Raw genomic sequence first — 22,441 nt, forward strand, 5'->3', positions numbered from 1 at the left:
GGGGTATCTCGATCTCTCTCATGAAACCAATTTGAACGCCTTACCCATGCTTTCGTCAAGGCTGTCAGTGCCAAATTTCGTCATGATTCTGTGCTCATTCCACATGTGGAGTTGTTCCCTCCCCTCTGTGTACAGGACACCTATTGCTCCTTCGCTCAGTCAATATAGTGACAAATCATCGCATTCAGTGAGGTCAATTTGAGGACTGAAGTGAGCTCCAACCGTGTTGCAGACGCATAGGCACTGGCAAACGACCTAAGTTTTGATAGATGAGGTTGACTTGGTCCACGTTGTAAAAGTGCTCTGGCACTTTGTAACCCCATTCGAAAGCAACTTGCATGCACAGGGTCGTCAGGATTTCTTCAGTCCAACTGCCGTCGACGATCATGAAATCTCTGATCATGTGGAACGCGATATTGCTACTGTTTTCCGCAAGTGGCCCGCCAAACTTCAGACATTGCAAAATGTGGTGATTGAAGAAAGCATGAGGACAGAGCATTGTTCCGTCGTTGAGGAATGAGATTTTCTTTTGCACTTGCCCCGTTCCGCGTACCAATTGCCATTCCACTTTGGATGGGGTCTCGGTTGTCAGCTGCTCGTTGTCGTCGAAAATGAAGTAGTCTGCAGGTTCCATTGCACGGTAAACTGCTTGTCGGTGGCGTTCAATGTGATTTGAAAAATGGCCAGTGATGTAGGACGTTCGAGGAAGCTGGCAGGGACGAACTGTATCCGGATCGACAGGTACAGTGATGGGATGTTTGCCACAATCAAGAAGCCAGTGGCGTCGAATGTCTTCGTACAGGTGTTCTTTGCAGCAATATCTGGTGAAACTGTTGGGGCTGCAAGCAGGACAAATCACCGAAACAGAATCTGCAAGTTGTGAAGTCAGCATGAAGCTCAAGCAACGGAAAGGATCTAGGGCTGAGATCCAAAATAAACTCACCCCAACAACTTGTCAACTTCCGACAGTCTGGTTTCGGGCACTTCAGTCTTGGGTCAAGGCTATCAAACTTAAATGGCAGTGCGACTTCGGTGAAAGCACGCAATGCCGATTCTTCCTGAATACCGGCAGGTCCATCTTCAAAGACTCCAGCCATGCTGACAGTGTTGGGCTTGAGTCTGCTTGGGAGGTGTGAAGGATGATTGAAGTTAGCCTGGGTGATTGTTTGATCAGATGCATCAGACGTTGGTGAAGCTACTTCACGTGCCCCCAGATCCACTGGCAAGTGACGACCAGAAGACCCTGCCTGTGACAGTGACGTACACTCCTGTGCTTCACCAGCCTCATTGTCCAGCGACCTCCGCCCCTTATTGTGCAGAGGTGACGAGTTTGTAACCAAGCTCGCTTCAAGTGTGGTGGAGGCAGTCAACTCGTCAACGGAAAATTCATTGCCGAAGCTGTCAGCCTCTGCCCTCGACTCTGCGAGTCTTTTGGCCGCTGCGTCGGCCTTGCGTCTTTGCTTTCGCCCATTGATTTTGCGCTTCGACTTGCCTGTGACGAAGCCGGAGCCTGGCCCTCCTGCCATTGTCGCTGAGGAAGAGGATGATGACTGTGTTAAAGGAGAAGGAGAAGGAGAAGGAATTGGTAAACAAGGAGGAGACGATGAAGTGTGCGTTTGAACAGTGACTGGCTGGCAGATTTCATATCTCGGCGTAATGGCCGCGAAATTGTGCTCCATTGTATCGTCGAGGGCTTTCAGAAGGGGGATTGATTTTGCATTATCGGCGTCCCATTTTGCTGATTGCTGGACGAACTCACCCTTCTTGATGGTTTCCAGGAGACGAATCTGTTCTGTTCCGTTGGAGAGCCTCTTCATATAAGCCAGAGCGTCCTCAAAAATAATGAGAGCAACGCGAATGATGCTTCCAAATATTTCCCAGGTCTGTTATGGTGCATTTGTTTCACGACGAAGTGCACTGACGAAAAGTGGATGTTTGACATTTACAAACAATTGATACGACTTTTTGGGCATTAGAGACGCGAAGTTCACGTCATGGAGTTTGAACTTGACGACTCCGAGTGCTTTATGCATCCCAATGTCCATTTCCAACAAGAACTGGCGATCTGGACCGACCCAGAGCCCGGGTTTGTTGGTGCAGACTTGACTACTATCCAATCCATCTTCCGTCAACACTGTGTCTTGCTTGGCCCAATCCAGCTCTTATACGCCCTGTATTCCAAAAGACAACAGTTCGCGCCTGAATCCGTCTTTGTTATCGAAAGATTGCAGCAGGTTCTGGGCAATAATGCCTGCGCCCGCGAGGGTCCATGACTTGTTGCCAGCCTTCTGAGGTGGATCTTCTGGCAGAAGCTGCACAGAGCCTTGTCAACAGATCCATTTTTTAAAGGGGCCCAGTCAATACGAATCTCAGCGCTAAGTTCACCGTTTTCCCAGCGAAAAAGCGCGATCTTCTTGGCTGGTGATGCGATGTGCACGACTTGCGAGTCGTTCAGGAATAGGGGATAGATGAGACACGTAAGCGAATGGTCTGACAGTTGACGACATGGTTTTTTGTCGTAGAGAATTGCTGAAGAAGTCGAGTTCTGTCGTGTCGCGCGAATTATGTTGCGAGTGGAGGTTTCCAAGACATTGATTCCGAGGCAGCTGCGCTAGCTAGCTGGAACAAGGTTGCAATCTGGAGTGATATGTCCAACGTCCACCCTTAGCATATCGACATCGTGATTTTGCACCTGACGCGTGGCCGGGATGAGGCTGTTGCCCCTATGAGGCTGGCATGGTTTCGCAAATCAAAACATTTTCAGTGTCTTCATTGCATCGCCATTAGGTGGCGAAATGGAAGCAAGGTCGAGCAAGAATGGGCTTGTGTCTTTCTAACCTGTGACTTGCATTCTTTGGATCTTCCAATTCAGAGGTGGCCGCATCTAATATACTTGTGTACATTGCCGAGTGGCAGAGAGTTCATCCCCGCTACAGTGAATTCAGTGGATGGCAGAACACTTGTCAAGCTCTGGAATAGAGACGACGCCATCAGAGCTTGGAGCGTGTTTAATCCATACGCTAGACCCTTGGGAAAGCCGACGTTCGACACAAGCCACCGTTGCCAGAGTAGGGCAATATTGAAAGATTAATATCCATTCTGGTTGGTGAACCAGTGCATTAAACCCCTTAGATGTGAATTGTTCACGAGCAGGAGTGGGATTATGAAGGGCTATCAACCTCCATCGTTTACAATCGAGCTTAGGCTGGGTTTGGAGTTATAACAGGTACCGGCAATGATGGAAGAACAAAAGGATGGCAGACAGACAGGTGCTGACTGTTCTTCATTACTACTGATGTGTCGGCACGTAAGTGAAACCCCATCCCAAAACCAGTCTAATGCAAATGCGTCCTCACGTTAGCCAGAAAACAGTCCCGTTCTGTGTGCACGTAGACTAAGTGCACGCCTTGGTGATTATCGCCCTGGCGACTGAGGGGAAGTAAAATCTGCTCGCAGTTCATGAGAGACTGACCCACATGGTGCCCAGCTTTTAATGCTGCTCATCCTAATACTCACCGTAACACTTCCTATCATCCTCTGGTGCTTCAACGCGTGCAGCGTCAACGGCAACCCTGCATCTGGGGTGTGCTAAGTGCTCCGCTTGCTCGCCTATTCAGCTTCAATCCACATCATGATCACTTGTCTGTTCCTTTTGTTATGAATCGTATTGCGCATGATGTGCGTTGCCGCAGACATGGCTTGGGTCCTTGTGCTTCGAATTAGCGCACAAACAGGCTTCGCACGGAACTTGAGTAGCATGTGGCGGAAAATGGTCAGTGTGCTTCACAACCGGTGTGACAGATCTAGAAGCCTTCGCGAGAGTGGCTTGCTTGGGGTCATAAGGACATGAATGGAACAATTCTAAAACGTTCAGTTGGAGGGGTGCATGTGGCAACGATAGGCGGCCTAGAAGACCCTTCATTTGTGAACCGAAATGCTGAGTCTGACTCTACTAAGAAGCCCCGTGGCATCACCTTGGTGGAGGATGAGTGTTTATTCCTTGGAGATTGACGGGGCCCTAAAATAGTTGTGATGCTGTAGTTTGTCGGATGAGACAAGGTTTCTTAGCGCAAAGCGCCCTTCACTGCTGAACAGGCTAGCAGCAGGATCACAGGCATCAACACATCATAGCCCGCATATCCTGTAGCCAAAGGTTGGCTAGGACGCGTCTTGACATAAAATCATGGGCCATAACAGGACATACCCATCGATGAAAATAGCCCGTCAAAACTCCACATCGATGGATAGTCCTCGACGTCGGAATAGCCCAGGACAATTGGCCTGCCTCTGGGACGGCCCGTCCGGCACAATCCCCCCTCAGCCTTCCCCATCCACGAGGACTCGCGCCCACCCCTCACCCATGCATACCTTAATCGGGCGTTACTCAATTCCAGTCAACTTCATGCACTGCCTTGGAAAGCTGCTGGGCCAATACCGGCTCTTAGCTTCCTGTCTCCTTCCCCAGGTTGTGATCCTGAGGATGCGCTTTACGTTGGTGGGAAGAAAGCAGGTTGAGCCCAATTTTAGCACAATAGAAATCAGCCTCAAAAACCAAGTCTCTTGCAAGGATATGTCGCAACCACGAATACAACGGACTTATCTTACGTGTATGTTAACATGCAGCCCAATTGTCCTAATGGAGAGAACATCGCACCATTTCTAGCGCCGGTCAAGTCAGTTGATCTTCTGCTTCTGTGCGGTGGCAGCTTGTGCCAACGTTCTCTAAGAAACTAGGCGCACTTCAGCTCCTGCTGGCAGCTTTGCAGTATGAAGAAGATTCATTCGCTGCGAGCTATGACTAAGTGGCCTCACGTCCACAGGGCCAATGCATATCTCTCCATATCTGCACCCTGGTCCCTGGCCGGTCAAGCCAGCAGAATAGAGAACTCTGATGTTTCCACATCGGTTCATTTGCAGAAAATTGATATTTTAAGTGAGCAATTCCGAATAAAGCGCTAAAGCTGCGCCACATCAATGCCAAAGTTTGAGTCTCCTTTTGGGAAGAGAACTTTTGTCATGCCTTGTACTATTCACCATTGTCGAGCTCGAGAAGTTGAATGTTTGTTGCTGAGACACTGGCTGGAAAGGCCTACTCCCCACTGCTCCTCTTGATGCCCCAATCACTCAATGCCTCGAGCAGCACAGCAAACCCTCGCTCTACCCAGGTTGCAGAGCCTCACCGGGCAAAGGATGACCACAGATGGCTCTTGTCTCGTGCAATTATTGATCGCAACTTTAAAAGCTAGCTCACACATGCATGCTAATGCATGCAACTTTTCTGACCGGTTATGTTATGGTCCAAATCCTTGTTGTGAATTACGCTTCAGTGATGCAAGGCGTCCCAGGTGTGCAGGCTCATTCAGCAAAGATTTTTGCAATTTCCAGCCGGACAGTCAAAGCAAATGCATTAAATATCCCGACTCAGTATCTTTTGCTGCTCTAGGAAGATGATCAGTTTTAGGCTCCGCTCATGTTTCGGTTACTCACAAAAGTATTGTGTCTTCGACAGTCTCAAAAAGTTGCACCTGAAGACGTGTCACACACAGATCCTCTATTCAAACAAGCTGATCCCAGAGCAGACATGGTATTGGCCGTTTCCGAGCTCCCTGCAGAGAATAATGTTGGAAAGACATCGCTATTTGACTCAAAGGAAACCAGCCTAAAAGACGAATGGCTGGGTGAAAAGTACCTCAACTATGTACTTGCCCACTTATTGCTCCGACACACATCTGGCTCCATGGAGATCCTTTCTTTAAATGTATTTTGTGCAATATCGTACATCAATTGCGAATTGACTTGGCTAACGGTTTTAGGGATCCCTCCTCGACGCACAAGTATTTCTTCGGTATGACAAGTGTTACAAGCAATTGCGCGACAACGGGGTTAGATTGTACCAGTCACCTGAGCTAGGCCACCTCGAAGGTTCCATCAATTTCAGAGAAGTCGTTCTCGGTTGGACGGGCGCCATAGTAAGGCGAGGAACTCCACAAGAACGAGAAATCCTCGATCGTGCCATCAGCGACAATTCAGATCTACATGGTGTCACATTTGACAATGAAAAACAGATGCTCCCTACTGCTCAGACGGGCACGACGGAGCAGGAAGTGTCGCCGGATGAAGAATGGACTCCAACAGCCTCTGAAACTGACATCTGGCGATATACCAAAACTTTGCAGGAAAATTTTGCAGGCCAGGATGTGGTTCCTATCTACAAGGAGGTTATGCTTCGAGGATATCCTCCTAGTTTTGGAGCAGAAGTAACTTTCCGTGGCAAGAGGTTTTCCGCGCAGGCGGGTAACAAGAAGCTCGCAAAGCATCGAACATCACAGAAATTGTGCGAGCATTTTGGAATCGAGGTCCCTGGACTCTGAAACTTGAGAAAGACATAGGCCTAGAAATATTGCAATGAACTTAATCACTAAATTCGTGGAAGTATGGATAGCAATATGGGGCTGAACAAAGCAGCCGTTCTCTTCGATCATCGCCGCGTACAAATACTTAAGTTCTCAGCGAGACCCGCCTTGACGATCGAATACTCTTGTCTCATCCCTTTTGGACCTCTTTATACTAGAGAATCCAAGACAGGGACACGGTAAGCAGACTCACATAGATTGAAAATCTAGATGATCTCCATGACTTTCCCTGATACAAATCGGGGGGGGGCAGCTTTTTCGTGTTGCAATACTGACATAAAGAGGGTTCAAACAGAGGGATCTTGGCAGAGGTTAGATTGCCCGTCAACAGAACTTAGCTGGCAAGAACGCTTCGTTCTTTATATCAGCATTGAGGATTCGTTCGAAGGATGTTGCTTTAGAATTACAATTGTTCAGCCGTGTCCACCTCAACACTGTTCATCAGATTTGCAACATGTGGTAGGGTTGTGGCAGTAACCCGGACGACTACTAAAATTTGGGCGCATCCTCGACCAATTTCGGAGTGAAGTGGTAGCTGATTGTACTTACCTTCGCGACTAGGTAGCTCATGATGCAGAAGTATAACTCGTAGTTCACGATTAATTGCTTACTCAAGTGGAATATATGGAGATTATTCTGACGTTTCTCCTCGTAAGTCGAGCTGCTGAAACTCAGCCAAGAAGGTATTAAACTCCTTACTAACTTGACGGAAACTGAATAGCTCGTTTTCTACGTTGTTAACTCGATTTAGTTTAACAAAGATATGGTCTAGAAGTTCTACGATTGCCTTATGATTAAATAAAAGACAAGTTTCCCCTGATAATACATAATAGTATTTTGGGTGTAAGTAGTTATCTTCTTGGACGACTATTGAACTTTTGAGCTACTTGACATGGCCCCAGTGTGATAGTAGCTCCAGCTAGGAATGTAGCCACTAGCTTTTCTAGGGCTTACAACTAGTTTAGAGTACCTTAAGCGGCCATGCTATTTATTTAGTTAGTAGCACAAGTTTTGCTACCCTGTACCCATAACTAAGCGCTTAGTTGGTCGTAGCTAGGCGAATCCGCCATTTCCAATTGTCTTACCAGTACTTGACGCTCATCATATCAGTGGCAGACGCATTTCTCCTCGTAAACATTGATTAGGGCTTCCATTGTTGTTATGCATGTATAATGAACAAGCTATTGGCTCGTTCGGTGCCCATGTATATCGTGAGTAGTGATGCAAAGATTCGAATTATGAACTGCCTAATTTGGCTTCCAGTCATGATATTTAGAATACTAATATCAGTACTCAGTTAGTATTGGTAGTAAGGCGACATTTTAAGAGCATCAATTGACCGTCGATTCGAGTCGATGGTGACAATTAGGTGCGCTTGGGAGAAATCTCTTTCGACTACTGCTGACATCGCAGGCACAGAGGAAGTATCAAATGCCCACCGATGCTGACCGACAGGACCCTCATTCGGGCCACTTTAAGTCAGTTGCTGCGTTGTTTGCGACTATGCGACTATGCGACTATGCGACTATGCGACTATGCTACTGAGTTGAATCAGATATTGACGCGAATCAAATAATGAGTTAGATGCACTTCGGTGTACTCAAAAAAACTCGTCCGTAGGCGCATCCTCAAGCCTTACTTATCTATGCCTGAAAGCCTCACCGAGTATTGATATTCGCGTCGCTTTTGTCCTTTATTTTGCACACATACACTTAAGGCCAATTCTCGCTGCTTGTGACCTGTCCACACTGTTTGAGCAATGTACATATCCAGGCGTTGCACCATCCGTGCCAAGGAGCTGAACACCCGAAAACGGGTAATCCCTCATTCGGTTAGCACAAACCGGACGTAAGTACAGGGCGGCGTCACCCTCCGCTGGATGAGGCACTAGCAGCTTTTATTCACTCTTGGCACCTTGCACTCGAAGCTCTGAAACCGGCATTCAACTGCATGCGACAAAGTCCGAGTCTGCACTCACTTCCTGCATGGCCCGAGACTTGGATTTCAAAAACCTAGAACAACTCCAACTGAAGGTCCAACATCTGAGCCCCACTCATTTGCACAATTCTTCAGGTTCCTTCCTTCGCAGTTGTATTTTACCTAGTACCTACGATTGTACCTGCAAGTCGTCGGGCTTTGAGCCTTTGTTCCAAGTTGCTTCATCTCCAATCACATCTCAGCCCTGAAATCGTCCTACGTTGATTGCTCCATCAGCCGTGAATCGATTCTTATTTCTCTGACAGCTGTTCTTAGTTCAGCAAACCATGGCTGATCTAAGTAACATCTTAGCTGCGCTTGCTGCGCAGAGAGGCACTCCTTCACAAGCACCCCCTCCACCGCTTCAAGGCGCTCCCTATCCTCCACCCCAATATGCTACACCTCCAGGTGGCGCAACACCCTATGGACTTCCACAGCCCATCAATTCTGGGAGTGTCGATCTTGCAAATATAAAACCTGTTAGTTCAGGCTCTGTCAGCATTGCCGATGCCATTGCCAAAGCTCGAAACATAGCCGCAGAAAAAGGTCTTTCGTACGATCCAAGCCGACGTAAGTTTTGACTATTCTTTCCACTGACAAATACCCATCACTAACATTATATTCAGCACCCATCAATATGGATCCTCGGGCAGCCAACAGAGGTTACAGACGATCGCGCTCACCTTCCCGTTCCCCACCACGGATGAGCAGAGATGGCTATCGTGACCCGTACAACAACAATCCCTACCGCGACGAGAGACGAGGCAACGACCGAGGCTTCACCCGAGAACGCTCATTCTCCCCTCGAGGTGGCCTTTATTCTCCTAGATATCGAGATGAGAGGTCCCCTGGTCGTGATCGTGGCGCTGTCGCAGGTGCCGCTCCTGGTGCGGATGGAGAATCGGAAATTGTACCACTTGATAAAAGCTTGGTTGGTCTGATTATTGGCCGCTCTGGCGAGAATCTCAGAAGAGTTGAAAGCACTACCGGAGCCCGTGTACAATTCATGGATGGGCCTGAAGTAGCTGGCACACAAAGACACTGTAGGATTTCTGGCGGCCGATCAGCACGAGCGGCTGCCAAGGCCGAGATCTTCAAAATCATCGAGGACAACGAGTCGGCCAAAAGAGGCGGAGGAGACAGATCTCGCAACCAGGGCAACCAGGGGTCCCAAGGGGGTAACAAGGCTGTTGTAGTCCAATCCAAGGGAGAGGGCGACAGTCTTCAAATGCTTGTTCCCGACCGCACAGTTGGTTTAATCATTGGCAGAGGTGGGGAGACGATCCGAGATTTGCAAGATCGAAGTGGATGTCATGTCAACATTGTGGGAGAGAACAAGAGTATCAATGGCATGCGACCTGTCAACCTCATTGGCAGCCCTTCAGCCCAACAATATGCTCGGGATCTCATCCTTGAGATTGTCGAAAGCGATCAAAAAGGAATCAGCGTCAAAGATCTCCATCGCGATCGTGAGGATACTCATGGTGGCGGTGGTGGCGGTGGGGGCGGTGGGAGCGGCAATGGTAAAATCAATGATTCAATCACCGTGCCTGGTGAGGCTGTTGGCATGATTATCGGAAAAGGTATGTGATCTCTGGCTTTCTTGCCCGAAATCTTCCATTAACGTATATTCAAGGGGGTGAGTCGATTCGCGATATGCAAAATCAGACGGGATGCAAGATCAATGTGTCTAGCGCCACTGGACGTGACATAGAACGTGAGATTGGTTTGATAGGTACTCGCCAAGCCATCGACGCCGCGAAACGTGCCATCATGGAAAAGGTCGACACAGTTGTGAGTGTTTATTTTCCCCAACTTACGAACATAAGCTAATCCTATCTAGCGTGCTCGATCTCAAGCTCGTGAAACACGCGATGACTATACCGACCATTACGGAGGACAACAACAGCAACAGCAACACCAGCAGCAACCTCCTCCTGGATATCCTCCTACCGCCATTCCAGCAGCTCAGCCTGGTGCACCACCACCAGCAGCTGGAGGAGCAGATCCATACGCAGCATATGGCGGATATCACAATTATCTTTCCATGTGGTATGCAGCTATGGCGGCGCAACAGCAAGGTGGTCAAGGTCAAGGTGAGCAACGATAGGCGCCTATGTGGTGTTGACCGTGACCTGGCTCGTGATTGTGGCTTGTACTCTATATTGGTTGCCTCCGCTTCACTTCGACGACATGACTTCTCGCTTTACGTACGCCCCATTTGCAGGTTACCACCACTTGCTCTGTCCGAGACGCCAATACCCGATCCATGCATTGCGTGACCGTTTAAGCGCGACTTCGCTTTTCATTCCGCACTTGTCGCCCTCGATGATACCAAGCAATACTCCAAGAATCATCTGCGTGACATGAAACCTGTATGCGATGATCGATGATCGATGATTGGTGACCTGGTGATGAATGACACTGCCTCGTATTTCCAAAAACGACTACACAAGAAGCTTTCCAGAGGGAGCATCTTTGATCTAGGACGAATTGCGATAAGATTGAGTCGTACTAACACGACGAAGTAGAGTTCTGAAGTACACCTCTAACATGACTTGAGAGTGAATGAGAGAGGTCTCGGGTGGATTTGAAGCTTACATTTGATTCTCGAGCATTGTATATGTGCTTTTAGCTCGTAGCTCGCGACTTATACTACATAGAGGTTCAGGTAATTAAAAGTCCTTTTGCTGACAGTCTCAAAGCCTCGGCCTCAGCCTCGGCGGGAATAAGTGAATGTAATCTAGCCGCTATAGGCAGCCGTGCCGATGTCATTTTCTTATGATGCGCCGCAAAACGTGGTAGCCATCTGCTTCAAACGAATACTACCAGTTAGCAGTGCATAACCTGCTATCGTGTTTATGACCACCAAAACATTGGCATGCCTCGAATTAGATTTATGGAAATAGGGCACGCCTCGCTGTCCAAACCGGCCCCCATAGTCAAAGACATCAAGATTAATCCACAAATCCGCGAACTGCTGCAACAACCAACCTGGTCCGTCTCATCACTCCTCCCACCACGAACACCCAAGCAGCAAGAAAACCAACGACAACATCAACATCAACCGTCGAAGAAAACCCGAGCCTCCCCGCTCTCCAACCCAACGCCACCTCCACCAATATTCCAAGCCACGCAAACAACGGTCTCAGAAATCACGCCGTCCAAACTCCGACACCTCCTCAAACTGTCCGCGCTCCCAGCACCCTCTAGCCCCGCCGAAGAAGCGTCGATGCTCTCGACGCTACGCTCGCAAGTGCACTTCGTGCGGGAGATCCAGAAAGTGGACACGTCGGGGGTGGCGCCGCTGGTGGCGATCCGGGACGAGACGCGCGACCACGTGTGGGCGTCGATGGTGACGGAGGAGTCGCTGGCGCAGTATTTCGTGCAGGAGGACCGCGTGGGCACCAACGGGACCGTCAGGCGTCAGCGGGACAATGCTGTCGTTATCAGTGGGGATGAGGAGGCACGGCCGTTTGAGATCGACGGCCAGGGGAGAGCCGCCCGAGACGTTGTGCATGAGCCGTTTGAGATGGGCAGGGCCGATGCTGATGGGCCTGGCAGGGGGCGCAGGACTGCGGGGAGGTTCTTCTATGTCAAGAGGGGGAGGAAGAATGATATTAATGTATCGACACCGGTGGAAGGGGAAGGGAGGGTGGTAGAGGGTGGTCAAAGAGAGAACAAGAACGGCAGGTGAGCCTGTGGATTGAATCAGATGACCACTTGATGCTTGCTCTGCTCTGCATTGCTCTGCTCGACTGGATGTTCTCGAGCTACGTACAGTGTCACGGGCCTTGTTAGCAGCTCTGGCCTCCGTCGACCAGTTCGGTCCACTTCCCTCTCCCATCGAGCTGAAACGCTAACCCACCCAACAACAACCCTGGCTTCACTTTACGCATGCCGCATATCTCCCAGACACAGATCCGGAACAGCCGAGCAGTCGATTGACCACTCGCTGGCGTGAAAGCCGGCTCAACTGGACTCGATCCGCCTCAGCTGAAATGCATTTCCTGTTATATCATCGCATATGTCACGACATGACTCCAGAGTCCACATCGTACAGGCTGGGTACGAAGCCCCGACCCGCGCACGCTGGCCAACCTTTCAAAGGAACGAGAGCAAAAGTGGCAGGCAGGGTTCAGCCCCTCAAAGCGAGCTCAGAACCCCGCGGGCTATACAGAATGAAGTCATACTGAAAGTTCAGGAGACCCCGTCTTGTTGGCCAAGAAAGATTCCAACGGGACTACCCTTGGGGGCGGTCGAGTTGCGTCTTTCGATCTGGGGATCGGTCTCGAGTCTCCGATCCTACGTGAGCCACGCCCATATACAGCTGGGGTCGGGCGAAGGACGTTAAGGTGGATAAATACCTGGGATTGGAGCTCGAGGCAGGGAGGTATGTATATATGTATGTATGGCATGTCGAATGTGACATGCAGTGCAGTGCATATTTATTCCCAGGATCGGGCCTTTTACGTCTATACGCATGTGCGGAATGGAAGAACTCCCAAACCGGGGTGGGTGGCTGCCTCGAACACCTTTCTTTGACTTAGGCAGCTAGTTAGCTTATTGAATCATGGGGGCCATGCAGAGATGACTACAACCACACCATATAAATGAAAACCAAGAATGTACATCAGATTGTGTAGCTCCCCATACATGCTGTAGCTTCAATGTAGGCTTTTCAAGCACTAGACTCAAGAAAGGGATGGTTATCCAAGAGTAGATCCACGCTCTCCAATCATCGTAAGCAATCGCTTGGTAGGAATCAAATATTATAGCCTACGTCTCTTGTTTACAGTCAGGAAAGGAAAAAGGGCACAAAGGCTTCTTGACCCAGACTGCAGCCCCAGTTTTCAAGAAAAAGGAGAAAAAGTCAAAAGCCAAAGGTTTGGCTCCTCTCTTTTTACAATCCGACAGCCATCATCAAACCATAGCCGACGGTGACGATGACGCCAAACGCGAGAATGGATGCGGGAACGCCGCGGGTCAAGAAATGTTTGACTTGGAGGTAGCGAACCCCTGTTTCGGGGACTTCCATCATGATTGCAGCTGGAGGAACATATCGTTAGTCAAGGTACACGTACAGTTTTGCTCACAAGCGAGGGTAAGCTGGACCATGTGGGATAAGTTGAGAGAAAGACAAAGTGAACTTACTCATGTTTGGAAATCCGCTGGTGGGCAAACCCATGGCCGCACTACACATCAGGGCACTACCCATGACGAGGAGGTTAGGGTGAGGCTCCGCCATATTGGCGCCGACTTGTTGGACCAAGGGTAGGATGATGAGTGCAGCAACAGTATGGGATATGAAAGTGGCAACGACAAGGATCAAAGAGGCGAAGACAATCAGAACCCCGTAGACGCTCATGTCGGTGACGGAGTCGGTGATGCCCTTGGCAATGGTGTGTAGGAGACCAGAGGAGCTCACGGCCCGGCCGAGAGATAACCCTCCAGCGGCAAGAATGATGATTGTCCATAGGAAGTTGTTGAAGTCTTCTTTGGTCAGAATACCTGTGCCGAAGAAGAGAACCATGGGGATGATTGCGATAACACCCATATCGCCGAATATGCCTTCTAATTGATGCGAGGTACACCAGAGGACGATGGTGAGGAGAGTGACGAAAATGATAAAGTATTGGAGGCCATTGAGCTTGTCTTTCATAGGTCGAATAGGGACAATGGTGGTGCCTCTGCCTGGCTTGAATGTGGCCAGGAGAAGGAGCCAGATGAAAATAATGGTGATGATGCAGACAGGTAATGCAACGAAAAACCAGACTCCCCAGCTAGGATTGGGTTTCATGTTTTGCAATGCGATGATGTTTTGTGGTGAAGCAATAGGGGAGGCAGCGCCACCAATGTTGGAAGCCAATGCAATGCCCAAGATAAGAGCCTTGGCCATATTGCTGTCTGCTGGAAGATTGCGTAACATCGGTTGGATGATACTAAAACACAAGACCGGTGCTGCGACATTTGATATCCACATACTCAGAAACATGGCAACAAACATGTTGGTAACCAAGACAGTCCGTGCCTTTGTACCAGCCTTGCTGAGCACGAATGTTGCCATCATCTTGGCAATGTGGTATTTAGATAGTGCTGCAGCGATAGTGAAGCCACCAAGCAGTAACATGATGACCGGGGTCCACATTGCTGCAAAGACAGCCTTGGTTGCTGCCTTTGAATCCAATCGCTGATAAGGTTTATCCTCAGTCCGCATGATTCGGAGCACAACAACCAAAAAGGGGACCAAGAGTGATGTGACAAATAGAGGGATCACTTCGGTGGCCCAAAGTAAAGAAACAAACACTAGCATCGCCAGACAATTCTGCTGTTCCGGCTTTTTCATGATCGGCACCAACAGAAGTGTCACGAAGATGGCCAAGATAGAGACCAGGGCGAAGAAACTGGAGCTGAACAGCCATTTCGGACAGCGATATCGACCGATGGGAGTCTTCAACTCTTTGGTGTCGAGGGAATCTCGATCACCTTGTAATCTGGCTTGAGAAGGATCTTGAACACCACCAAGTAGTGTTTGTCTGATACCGAAATTGGCAGCTTGTGCTTTTCGTTCGATACCAATCATTTCTCGCCAGACGGTATTTCTCTCCCATACAACATGTTCGCGGAGATGAAGACGGAGTTCTCTTCTAGCCATATTTTGATCGCCTTTTGTGACGATATCGGCATACACCTTTTCCACTTTGTCGATGTTCTCGTCCAGGTGTTTGCTCGTGGTATCCAAGAAGGGATAGGAAGGGTTGACCACTTTATCCATATAGTTCTTCCGGATATCTCTATCACAGACCTTGTCGTACTTCTTGGCGGCTTTCTTGAAACCGGTTTGATTTAACTGGATGAAAGATTTCAACTCGGCCAGGGAAACATATAAACTGATGGTCCTCTTTTTCAAGTTGATGCCGGAATCGAAAAGAGCTGATAATTGACCGGGATCGGAAGCGTCCAACTCGAGCGCGAGACTGGGCCTCCGACGAAGAAACGCGGACTCTGCTGAGGAACGTAGGTCTTCTCGAGATTCCGACATGGCACCATTAGCGCCCGTGGTATTTTCGGTACCGGCCCAGACGCTCTTACTCCTCTGTTTGGCGGCGGGTCGTTTCTTGATCATGTGTGCACTATCTTCGGCGTCACTATCGCTGTCATCGTCTTCCGGCTCCTCGACACTGATGCTCATGGTGGAACTCCTCCTCTTGCGGCGAAAGGGGACATTGAATATACTCTGGGATCTCGTGGTTTTGCGGCGGTTCTCGATATCGACGACATCGTCCATATCAATGTCTTTTGTTTCGGTTTTGTATTCTTCGGCATCCTTGATCAGCTGGTCGAGGTCGCCAAAGATTTCGAGCTCTTTTAGCCGGTAGAAGGAACAGACCTTGTCGAGCTCGGAATCCAGCATGCGCTTGAAGGTGGTGTCCGGGTCGAGCTGCCCATTCAGCAAAGCGGTATTTTCCTCATCCTGAGCTTCACCCGGAGGCTTGTGGATCTGTTTTTCGAGGGTGTAGATGAGTTTCTTGAGGTTGCTGTAGGAGATGTAGTTGCTGCTCCAGTCCGGCACGGCGTTGAACTGGATACTGTGAGAGAACTTCATGGCTTCTCGTTGGTCGAGGGATTCGAGTTTCTGGAGTCGTTTCTCGTGCCGTCTGCGGTCTCTTGCTTTGCGACGATCCGGGTTGAAGGTGTCTAGTTCGATGGAAGGACCAGCTGGGGCGACGGAGGCTAGTCGGAAGGGACGAGGGGAGTTGGGATGGGACTGGTTACCGAGAGTGTTGCGAGGATGAACCGCAGGCACTGGCATCCGACATCAAAGGGACGGTCTCCCCAGACATACAGGGTAATGGGAATGGTGTTTATGAGGCAGTTGTGTGATCAGACCTGGTGCCCGTGGTCGAATCAAGACGAGGCACTAAGGGAATTCCGTACTCGTAATTGGAAAATAAAGTCCAAGGGGAGAGCGACAGTGACTGGAGGAGGAGGAAGAGTGGGAGGATCCGCCGGGCGTGGGTTGGGCACGTTGGATTGGTCTCAGGCTGGTGGCAGTTTGTGGCGAACTTCAAGGGAGTCTTTCGCTAAAACGAAATGCCAGTAACGGGATGAGAAAAGACATGTAATCATGTGCGTTTCTTTTCCGAATAGGCGTCGACTTGGAGAGTAAAGGTTAGGCAGTGGCAGTGGGCAGTGGGGGAACCAAACTTAATCATGATAAGCCCAACTGTGGTTCAAGTGGTCCTTACAGATAGATTCAGACATGGCAGCAAAGCGTGCCGACGATCAGCACTTCGATTCGCCGTACCGCACCAATTGCCAAACGCCAAGAAGTTCAAAGATCGTCGCGTGGACGTCGATTCCGGATCCTCCTCTATTCTCAAACTCGTCGACCTCTTTGAGAGATCAGCTCTTGAGATCAGCCGGATTCCGAGTGCCAACTAAATCCAAATATACCATGTAACCTTCATCATCATCATCTTTGCAGCTTCGTACCTTATGTAAGGTCCTGGGGCTCAAGGCATCCAGCAGTGAGGCGCGAAATGACCCCAGAAACGGACTACCCGATAGGCGCGATAGGTAGGCTACCCCTGACCTTCCCACTCTGTATCAACCGCCCCAGCTCAGTGTGAGTCGATCTTGCTTTCGCCACGAGAAACAGCTTCATGCGACGCCGAATGACGGTTGGCAAGGCACCGCCAATCGCGCCATTGCGGCTGCTGTCGGGGTGCGGAATTGGTCCCAGCACACACGCATATAACCTGTGTCATTTACACTGTCTTCATGCGTGCCATGCCATCTGATCCATCTCCCACCCGCTACAATTTGGAGCTGCAGATAGCGGCCAATTCGACGAGGAGAGTGAACGCAAGCCGACATTGCTATTCAAGTGGATGGCGAATGGCCTGATCGAATTTATAATTGAACGAATTTCCTTGGGATTGTTTGGGATTGTGAATGATATCATTTGCACTTTGCATGTCTGCATTGTCAGGCCTGGCATGTCTGAGGAGCATCGTGATAGTCGTCCAACCTATCCAAAATTGGAGAACACTCAAAGCCACTTGGCGAGACATGCTCACACTTACCACCCAAGGTATCCTGAGATCGCAGCGCCTGACACTGGGACACACTGCAATTGCGATGGTCTCGAGAATCGAGAAGCTTTAGAACATACGATACGCAGACCTTCCAGTCAGTGAGACACTATCAACCAAGCCACAAACTTCGGAGATCAACTTTTGACAACAGACAAGTACTTGAGCTGTCGCCTTCACAGTCTGCATAAATCACAACATGCCAATGCATCAGCTACGTATCAGCTAGGTAGACTGGATGTCCATCTGATACTTGGCCTGTCTAGGTGGGTAGTACCGCAACGCTGCTTTCTGAGCTAAGCCACCATGGAGATAGAGCACTCCAGACCCGTGCCACCATGCAGAACTGTCAAAATTCTCAGCTCGCCACAGGAGTTGACCAGGTATATACGTCGTTCTCTGAGCACTGCTAAAGCTTGTGTCCCAGCCCTAATGTGCTCAGCACATCTCCAGGCCGTTCTTTGGTAAGCTGTTAGTACGATCGCAGACGCGTGGCAAGCTGTCTATGGTCACGCTTCTCAGTGAAATGAGTCCGGGTCCACCTCATGTCGTCTTAGCTTGATCTGTGTCAGTTTTCAAAAATGACACGCCTCACTATGTCTGGTGGGTGTCCTGCCATATAATGTATCGAATTTCCTTGATTCCGGCCTCCTCTATCGATCACTATTCTTTCACAGTTTCTCTGTCCAATTCCCTATATTTCGGAGTCATTATCTCGAGCACACTTCTTGTCGTGTGCAATCATCCTACAAAAATGGCAGTGGTATTCACTAAATGCAGCCACGAGTTTGATGATTTACGAACCACCGGAGGCGCGAATTCCATCAGATTCATCCCTGCTGGGCCTGCTTGCAACACAAATGAAACGATCCAATCCACTACCATCAGCTGTGATGGAATAGACTTGGTCGGAGGCCAATATGGCGGACATTATACTCCTGGCTCAAGCCGTACCATTTCTAGCCAAGCTATCCACTGGGGCGGTAAGTCTGATCCTAGCTCTTTCTGGTTTGAAGATATTCGCACCAGAATCCATTGCTCAAGAACTAAACTCGCTCGAGAATAACAGATGCTCGGGGTTCCGGCGAGACCGGAAGGTCGCTCACTTGTTGGTCCACAGACAAAGAACATCCTCTCATGACATTCTACGGAACTAAATGAAAGTGGGTACGCCGAAATTCGATGTATCTTGGGAAGTTTTAGTATCGCTATTGAGGGAATCCCGTGACCATGAAGCGATATGTACACTACGTCGCAATTGATGTGTCTAGATGGTTTTACTATCTAATCGAGCTGTACCTGTGAAAGCTGTTCAGGCGCCTCTGCACTGGTGGTAATGCAAAGTGTTCTCACTCAACCTTTCAAGCAATCCTATATTTATATGCCGTCTTGCTGGGCAAATAGCTCGCGCTTTGGCATTGATGTAATCTTTTCCGAACGTTGTGGGCTGTAATGAAGGCACTTTAAATTTCGAGATAGTACTGGTCTGCTCCGAATGTCTTTTCGCGGGCTGCGTAAGGCTTGTTCACACTATATGGGCTTGCATCCAGGCTTCATCGATTCAGAACAGATAAGCTTTCTACTTTCAATATTACCCAGTATCCATGCTCTTGCAGGCCCGAAGCAAGCGAGCTATTCCAGCTGCGTCTAGTAGCCGAGATCTTACAATTGATTGACAAGTCGAAAGGAGGTATCGTTTCATCCGGCGCACCAATTCTATCGGCCAGCTCTTTTGATGAGCGATTTGTCAGGCCCATTCACAAAGAGAGTAATTCAGGGAACGACACATATGTGTATCTGTAGCATGCTAGCATAGCTGCTTTGTTACTTGCTGGTTGCTGCCTACTTATTCGATAAATACTGCTCAAGCACCGAGCTCGAGGTGAGGAGCATGGCACCACGTTTCTTCCCGATTTACCCATCAAACCACTAACAGGTCGCTCGTATCTCTGGAATGGTCCACATGGTAAAGGATCTTGACCCAGGCTTCGGTGAATATGGTCCAAAAGTGAGCAATTTTGACTGGCACCGCACGAGGAAATCAGCCCCCGACCTCCACTACTCAAAATTTCGACCAGCGATAATGACTGGAAGCCATTCAATCTTATATCGAACCCTCCCCTAGTGTGATGGAAGAATCTGTATCTCAAAAGAAGAATGCCTCAACCCCATGGTCGTCAATTTAATTCCTTGATGTATTGGTCGCAATTATCGAAGAGCTTTTGCCACGAGTCTTTGAGCTATTGTGTTACAAGAATATCATGTTAGCAGATTGCTAGGGATGACGACAAGGAAGGGAGGTTAAGCACTGACATGTGGAAATTGAATCTTCCAGAGCTTTTCGATGACAGCACTGGTTCTCTGGTTGAAGAGAACTTCAGTTATGACCTGGATGTCGTTGATGTTAGTGTTGATGTCGTTCCAGATGTTGATGACTGTCTGTAGCTTGGTTGTGACAGTATCCATGGGAGCTTTCAATCTGATTTTCCAAATCAGCGTCAGATCTCGTTGACATGGTACATGGTGGCAGACTTACTGTCCGAGTTTGTCGGCCGTATCATTGGCAGTATCGAACTGCTGCTGCAATTCTTTGATCGCATCCGACAGCTGGAGGTCAAAAGAGTTAGAGTTCAGGCGTGGTTGTTTGAAGGAATCGGTACTAACCTGACCCCGATCAATCAGTTGTTTGATGCCTGTTGTCATCAAACTGATACCAACTGGTGCGAGCAGAGGAACCCAATAGCTGGCCACGAGGCAGATCACGCCACCTATGAGCTTCAGCACACCCCATACAGTCTCGTTTTCGTACTCTTTCTGTTTCGCTTCGATCTGTTCTTTGAGCAGTTTGGCTTTCTGGCAAATGACTGTTAGTCAAGTACGTATCAAATGTCGAAAAATTAGCCACTTACCGCCTTGCATTCTTCGATACGTGAAGTAATGTTTATTTGTGCGTTCTTCCATTCATTGAGAAAGTCGACATGTGCTCGTCGCGCGTCATCTGCATCTTGCTTGTAACCATCTACGATGGGCTTCATAGTCTCTGCGTAGTCTTTGATGCTGATATTGCTGGGATCCTTCGCAGACTCGGTATTTGGGATGCCGACTTTGGGAAGCAAGCTAAGCTGTAATGTGCTGGTAGACATGAAGTTCTGACAGACTGCAACAGTCTTGTGCTGAAGCTGCTCATATTTCTTGCCAACCATCAGAAAAAGCAAGCAGAAAATTGATAATGCAACTTACGGTTTTGTATCTCTGTACAAGAGTTCGCATATCAATCTCTTCACTATGTTGTGAGAGTGGGTCAATAATGTTTAGGTTCTGGAGGAAAGGCATTTCGAGGATTTTCTGGAATGAGTTGACAATAGCTTTGTGATCTGAACCAAGACCCTCCATCTTCTCCTTCACGTCCTCAACGCTGCAGATATGTCAATTGTGCCTCATATTGAAAAGTCGGCTCGACACTCACCCAAACTTCTTGATTTGATTTTCCACTTCTGGATCCTCCGAGTCGCTTGGAACAGCGTTGGTGAAGAGACGATGCACAACCTCAGGCACTTGAGATAATTTGGATAGGACAGCATACTTCTTGGGATCAATGAGCATTCTGTAGAAAGGCATTAATATCATTCTATATCAGCTCTAACAGACTTACTCGTCAGCGCCGACTCTCGCCGCCATAAGGATAGCGTTGATCTGAGCCCTGGTCTCTGGGAATGGCATCGTACGTGCAGTAGCTGACGAGAGTCCATTGGTGCTGCCGCCTCTCTGTGGCTTGGCCGGCACTGCTCCAGTGAGCTGTCCGATGGCAGAAGTCGCCGTCTTGACCATTTGATCCCATGCCATTGCCACGATCAATTTCTGCTCCTTGGTCAAGTTTGAGGATTGATCAGGATAGGTGGTGAGATCTTGCAACCGTTTCTGCACTTCGGCCCACACCTGGACAACATCTCTATCGGCGTCAATGCCTGCTTTTGTACCAGCCACAAGCCTGATAAGCTCAGCTTTGATGTCCTTGAGGCTGATTATGAGTGCCTTGACCTTATTCAAAGTATCCTGCAGCTTCTGTCGATCTTTGTATAGTTTCTCAAAGCTACTCAGAAGGGTGTCAACGGCAACACCAAGGAGAGTGGCAAGTTGAGCACTTGCGCCCTCATCATCGTCAGCAAGATTGAACAGCTTTCGAAGAAAGTCGGCAAGAAGCTTGCCGAGTGTCTCTTTTGCGAGGCTATCTTCGAGACTTTCGGCCTGCTTGACCAGGGCATCGATGTTCTCAGAAGCATCTTTGATTCGTCCATTGATCTCTTCAATTTCCATGACGATCTATGTGTTGTCAGTTTGGTCAGTTTGATGTTTGAAAGATCTCACCTTCTCTCCCCTGGCTTGTCTTTCGTTTTTTCCATTATCGACCGCCTTCTTGTATTCATCAACCATGGGCTGAACAATGCTGAGTATCCTGGTCTTGTCAGTAAGTAAATGACACAAGACTTCATACCAGCTCACTCAGAAATGGACATCTCGAGGAGAGATGGCAAGATTGTACCATAACCTTTTAGATCTTCACAAAGGCGAATCTCCGTAAGAGCCAGCTCCTTGTATTCACCAGTGCAATTGGTAATCAACTGGCGCATTGTGACCACTTCATCTCCACTTGGGCCCCTGAAGGCATCAAGATCCTTGGCGCTTTTGGTGAGAAGTGCTTTCGCGGAGGTATCAACTGAGTTGAATGCCTGAAGAGAAGTTTTCACCAGAACTTCGACATTTCCAGCAGGTTTTAGACATGCAGCAGGATCGACTTTGGAGAGCGCCATCTCGTTGGACCTGTAAGACACTGTGTTCTTCAATTGAACTTATGTAAATAGATAGATTGTAATAGACTGAGTATGATGCTCGCTGATCGAATGACCAGATCAGTCCGACACACAGGACTACAACGCATCTTAAATACTGGTCATA

General features: G+C 48.9%; 6 protein-coding genes across 6 annotated transcripts; 3 read left to right on the plus strand and 3 right to left on the minus strand.

The window, feature by feature from the left end:
* Nucleotides 1–193: 193 nt before the first annotated feature.
* LTR84_008814 (uncharacterized protein) lies at nt 194–1,817 on the minus strand (the record flags this gene model as incomplete). Its single annotated transcript, XM_064852358.1, has 2 exons — nt 194–870; nt 944–1,817. 2 exons carry the CDS (start codon nt 1,815–1,817, stop codon nt 194–196), a joined length of 1,551 nt encoding a protein of 516 aa, XP_064701632.1.
* Nucleotides 1,818–5,581: 3,764 nt separating this feature from the next.
* Nucleotides 5,582–6,371, plus strand: LTR84_008815 (uncharacterized protein; the record flags this gene model as incomplete). The annotated part of the gene is made up of 2 exons (XM_064852359.1): nt 5,582–5,758; nt 5,814–6,371. 2 exons carry the CDS (start codon nt 5,582–5,584, stop codon nt 6,369–6,371), a joined length of 735 nt encoding a protein of 244 aa, XP_064701633.1.
* Nucleotides 6,372–8,677: 2,306 nt separating this feature from the next.
* LTR84_008816 (uncharacterized protein) lies at nt 8,678–10,500 on the plus strand (the record flags this gene model as incomplete). Its single annotated transcript, XM_064852360.1, has 4 exons — nt 8,678–8,960; nt 9,017–9,973; nt 10,027–10,184; nt 10,234–10,500. 4 exons carry the CDS (start codon nt 8,678–8,680, stop codon nt 10,498–10,500), a joined length of 1,665 nt encoding a protein of 554 aa, XP_064701634.1.
* A 771-nt stretch (nt 10,501–11,271) lies between these two features.
* LTR84_008817 (uncharacterized protein) lies at nt 11,272–12,087 on the plus strand (the record flags this gene model as incomplete). The annotated part of the gene is made up of 1 exon (XM_064852361.1): nt 11,272–12,087. One exon carries the CDS (start codon nt 11,272–11,274, stop codon nt 12,085–12,087), a length of 816 nt encoding a protein of 271 aa, XP_064701635.1.
* A 1,206-nt stretch (nt 12,088–13,293) lies between these two features.
* On the minus strand, nt 13,294–16,203 carry LTR84_008818 (uncharacterized protein; the record flags this gene model as incomplete). Its single annotated transcript, XM_064852362.1, has 2 exons — nt 13,294–13,439; nt 13,545–16,203. The coding sequence occupies 2 exons, from the start codon at nt 16,201–16,203 to the stop codon at nt 13,294–13,296; spliced, it is 2,805 nt and encodes a 934-aa protein (XP_064701636.1).
* Nucleotides 16,204–19,789: 3,586 nt separating this feature from the next.
* On the minus strand, nt 19,790–22,296 carry LTR84_008819 (uncharacterized protein; the record flags this gene model as incomplete). Its single annotated transcript, XM_064852363.1, has 9 exons — nt 19,790–19,967; nt 20,025–20,095; nt 20,153–20,341; nt 20,398–20,679; nt 20,729–20,903; nt 20,955–21,092; nt 21,141–21,808; nt 21,854–21,941; nt 21,989–22,296. The coding sequence occupies 9 exons, from the start codon at nt 22,294–22,296 to the stop codon at nt 19,790–19,792; spliced, it is 2,097 nt and encodes a 698-aa protein (XP_064701637.1).
* Between the last annotated feature and the right edge of the window lie 145 nt (nt 22,297–22,441).

The sequence above is a fragment of the Exophiala bonariae genome, assembly GCF_035927105.1.
Source record: "Exophiala bonariae strain CCFEE 5792 chromosome Unknown scaffold_33, whole genome shotgun sequence".
Taxonomy (NCBI): Eukaryota; Fungi; Ascomycota; class Eurotiomycetes; order Chaetothyriales; family Herpotrichiellaceae; genus Exophiala; species Exophiala bonariae.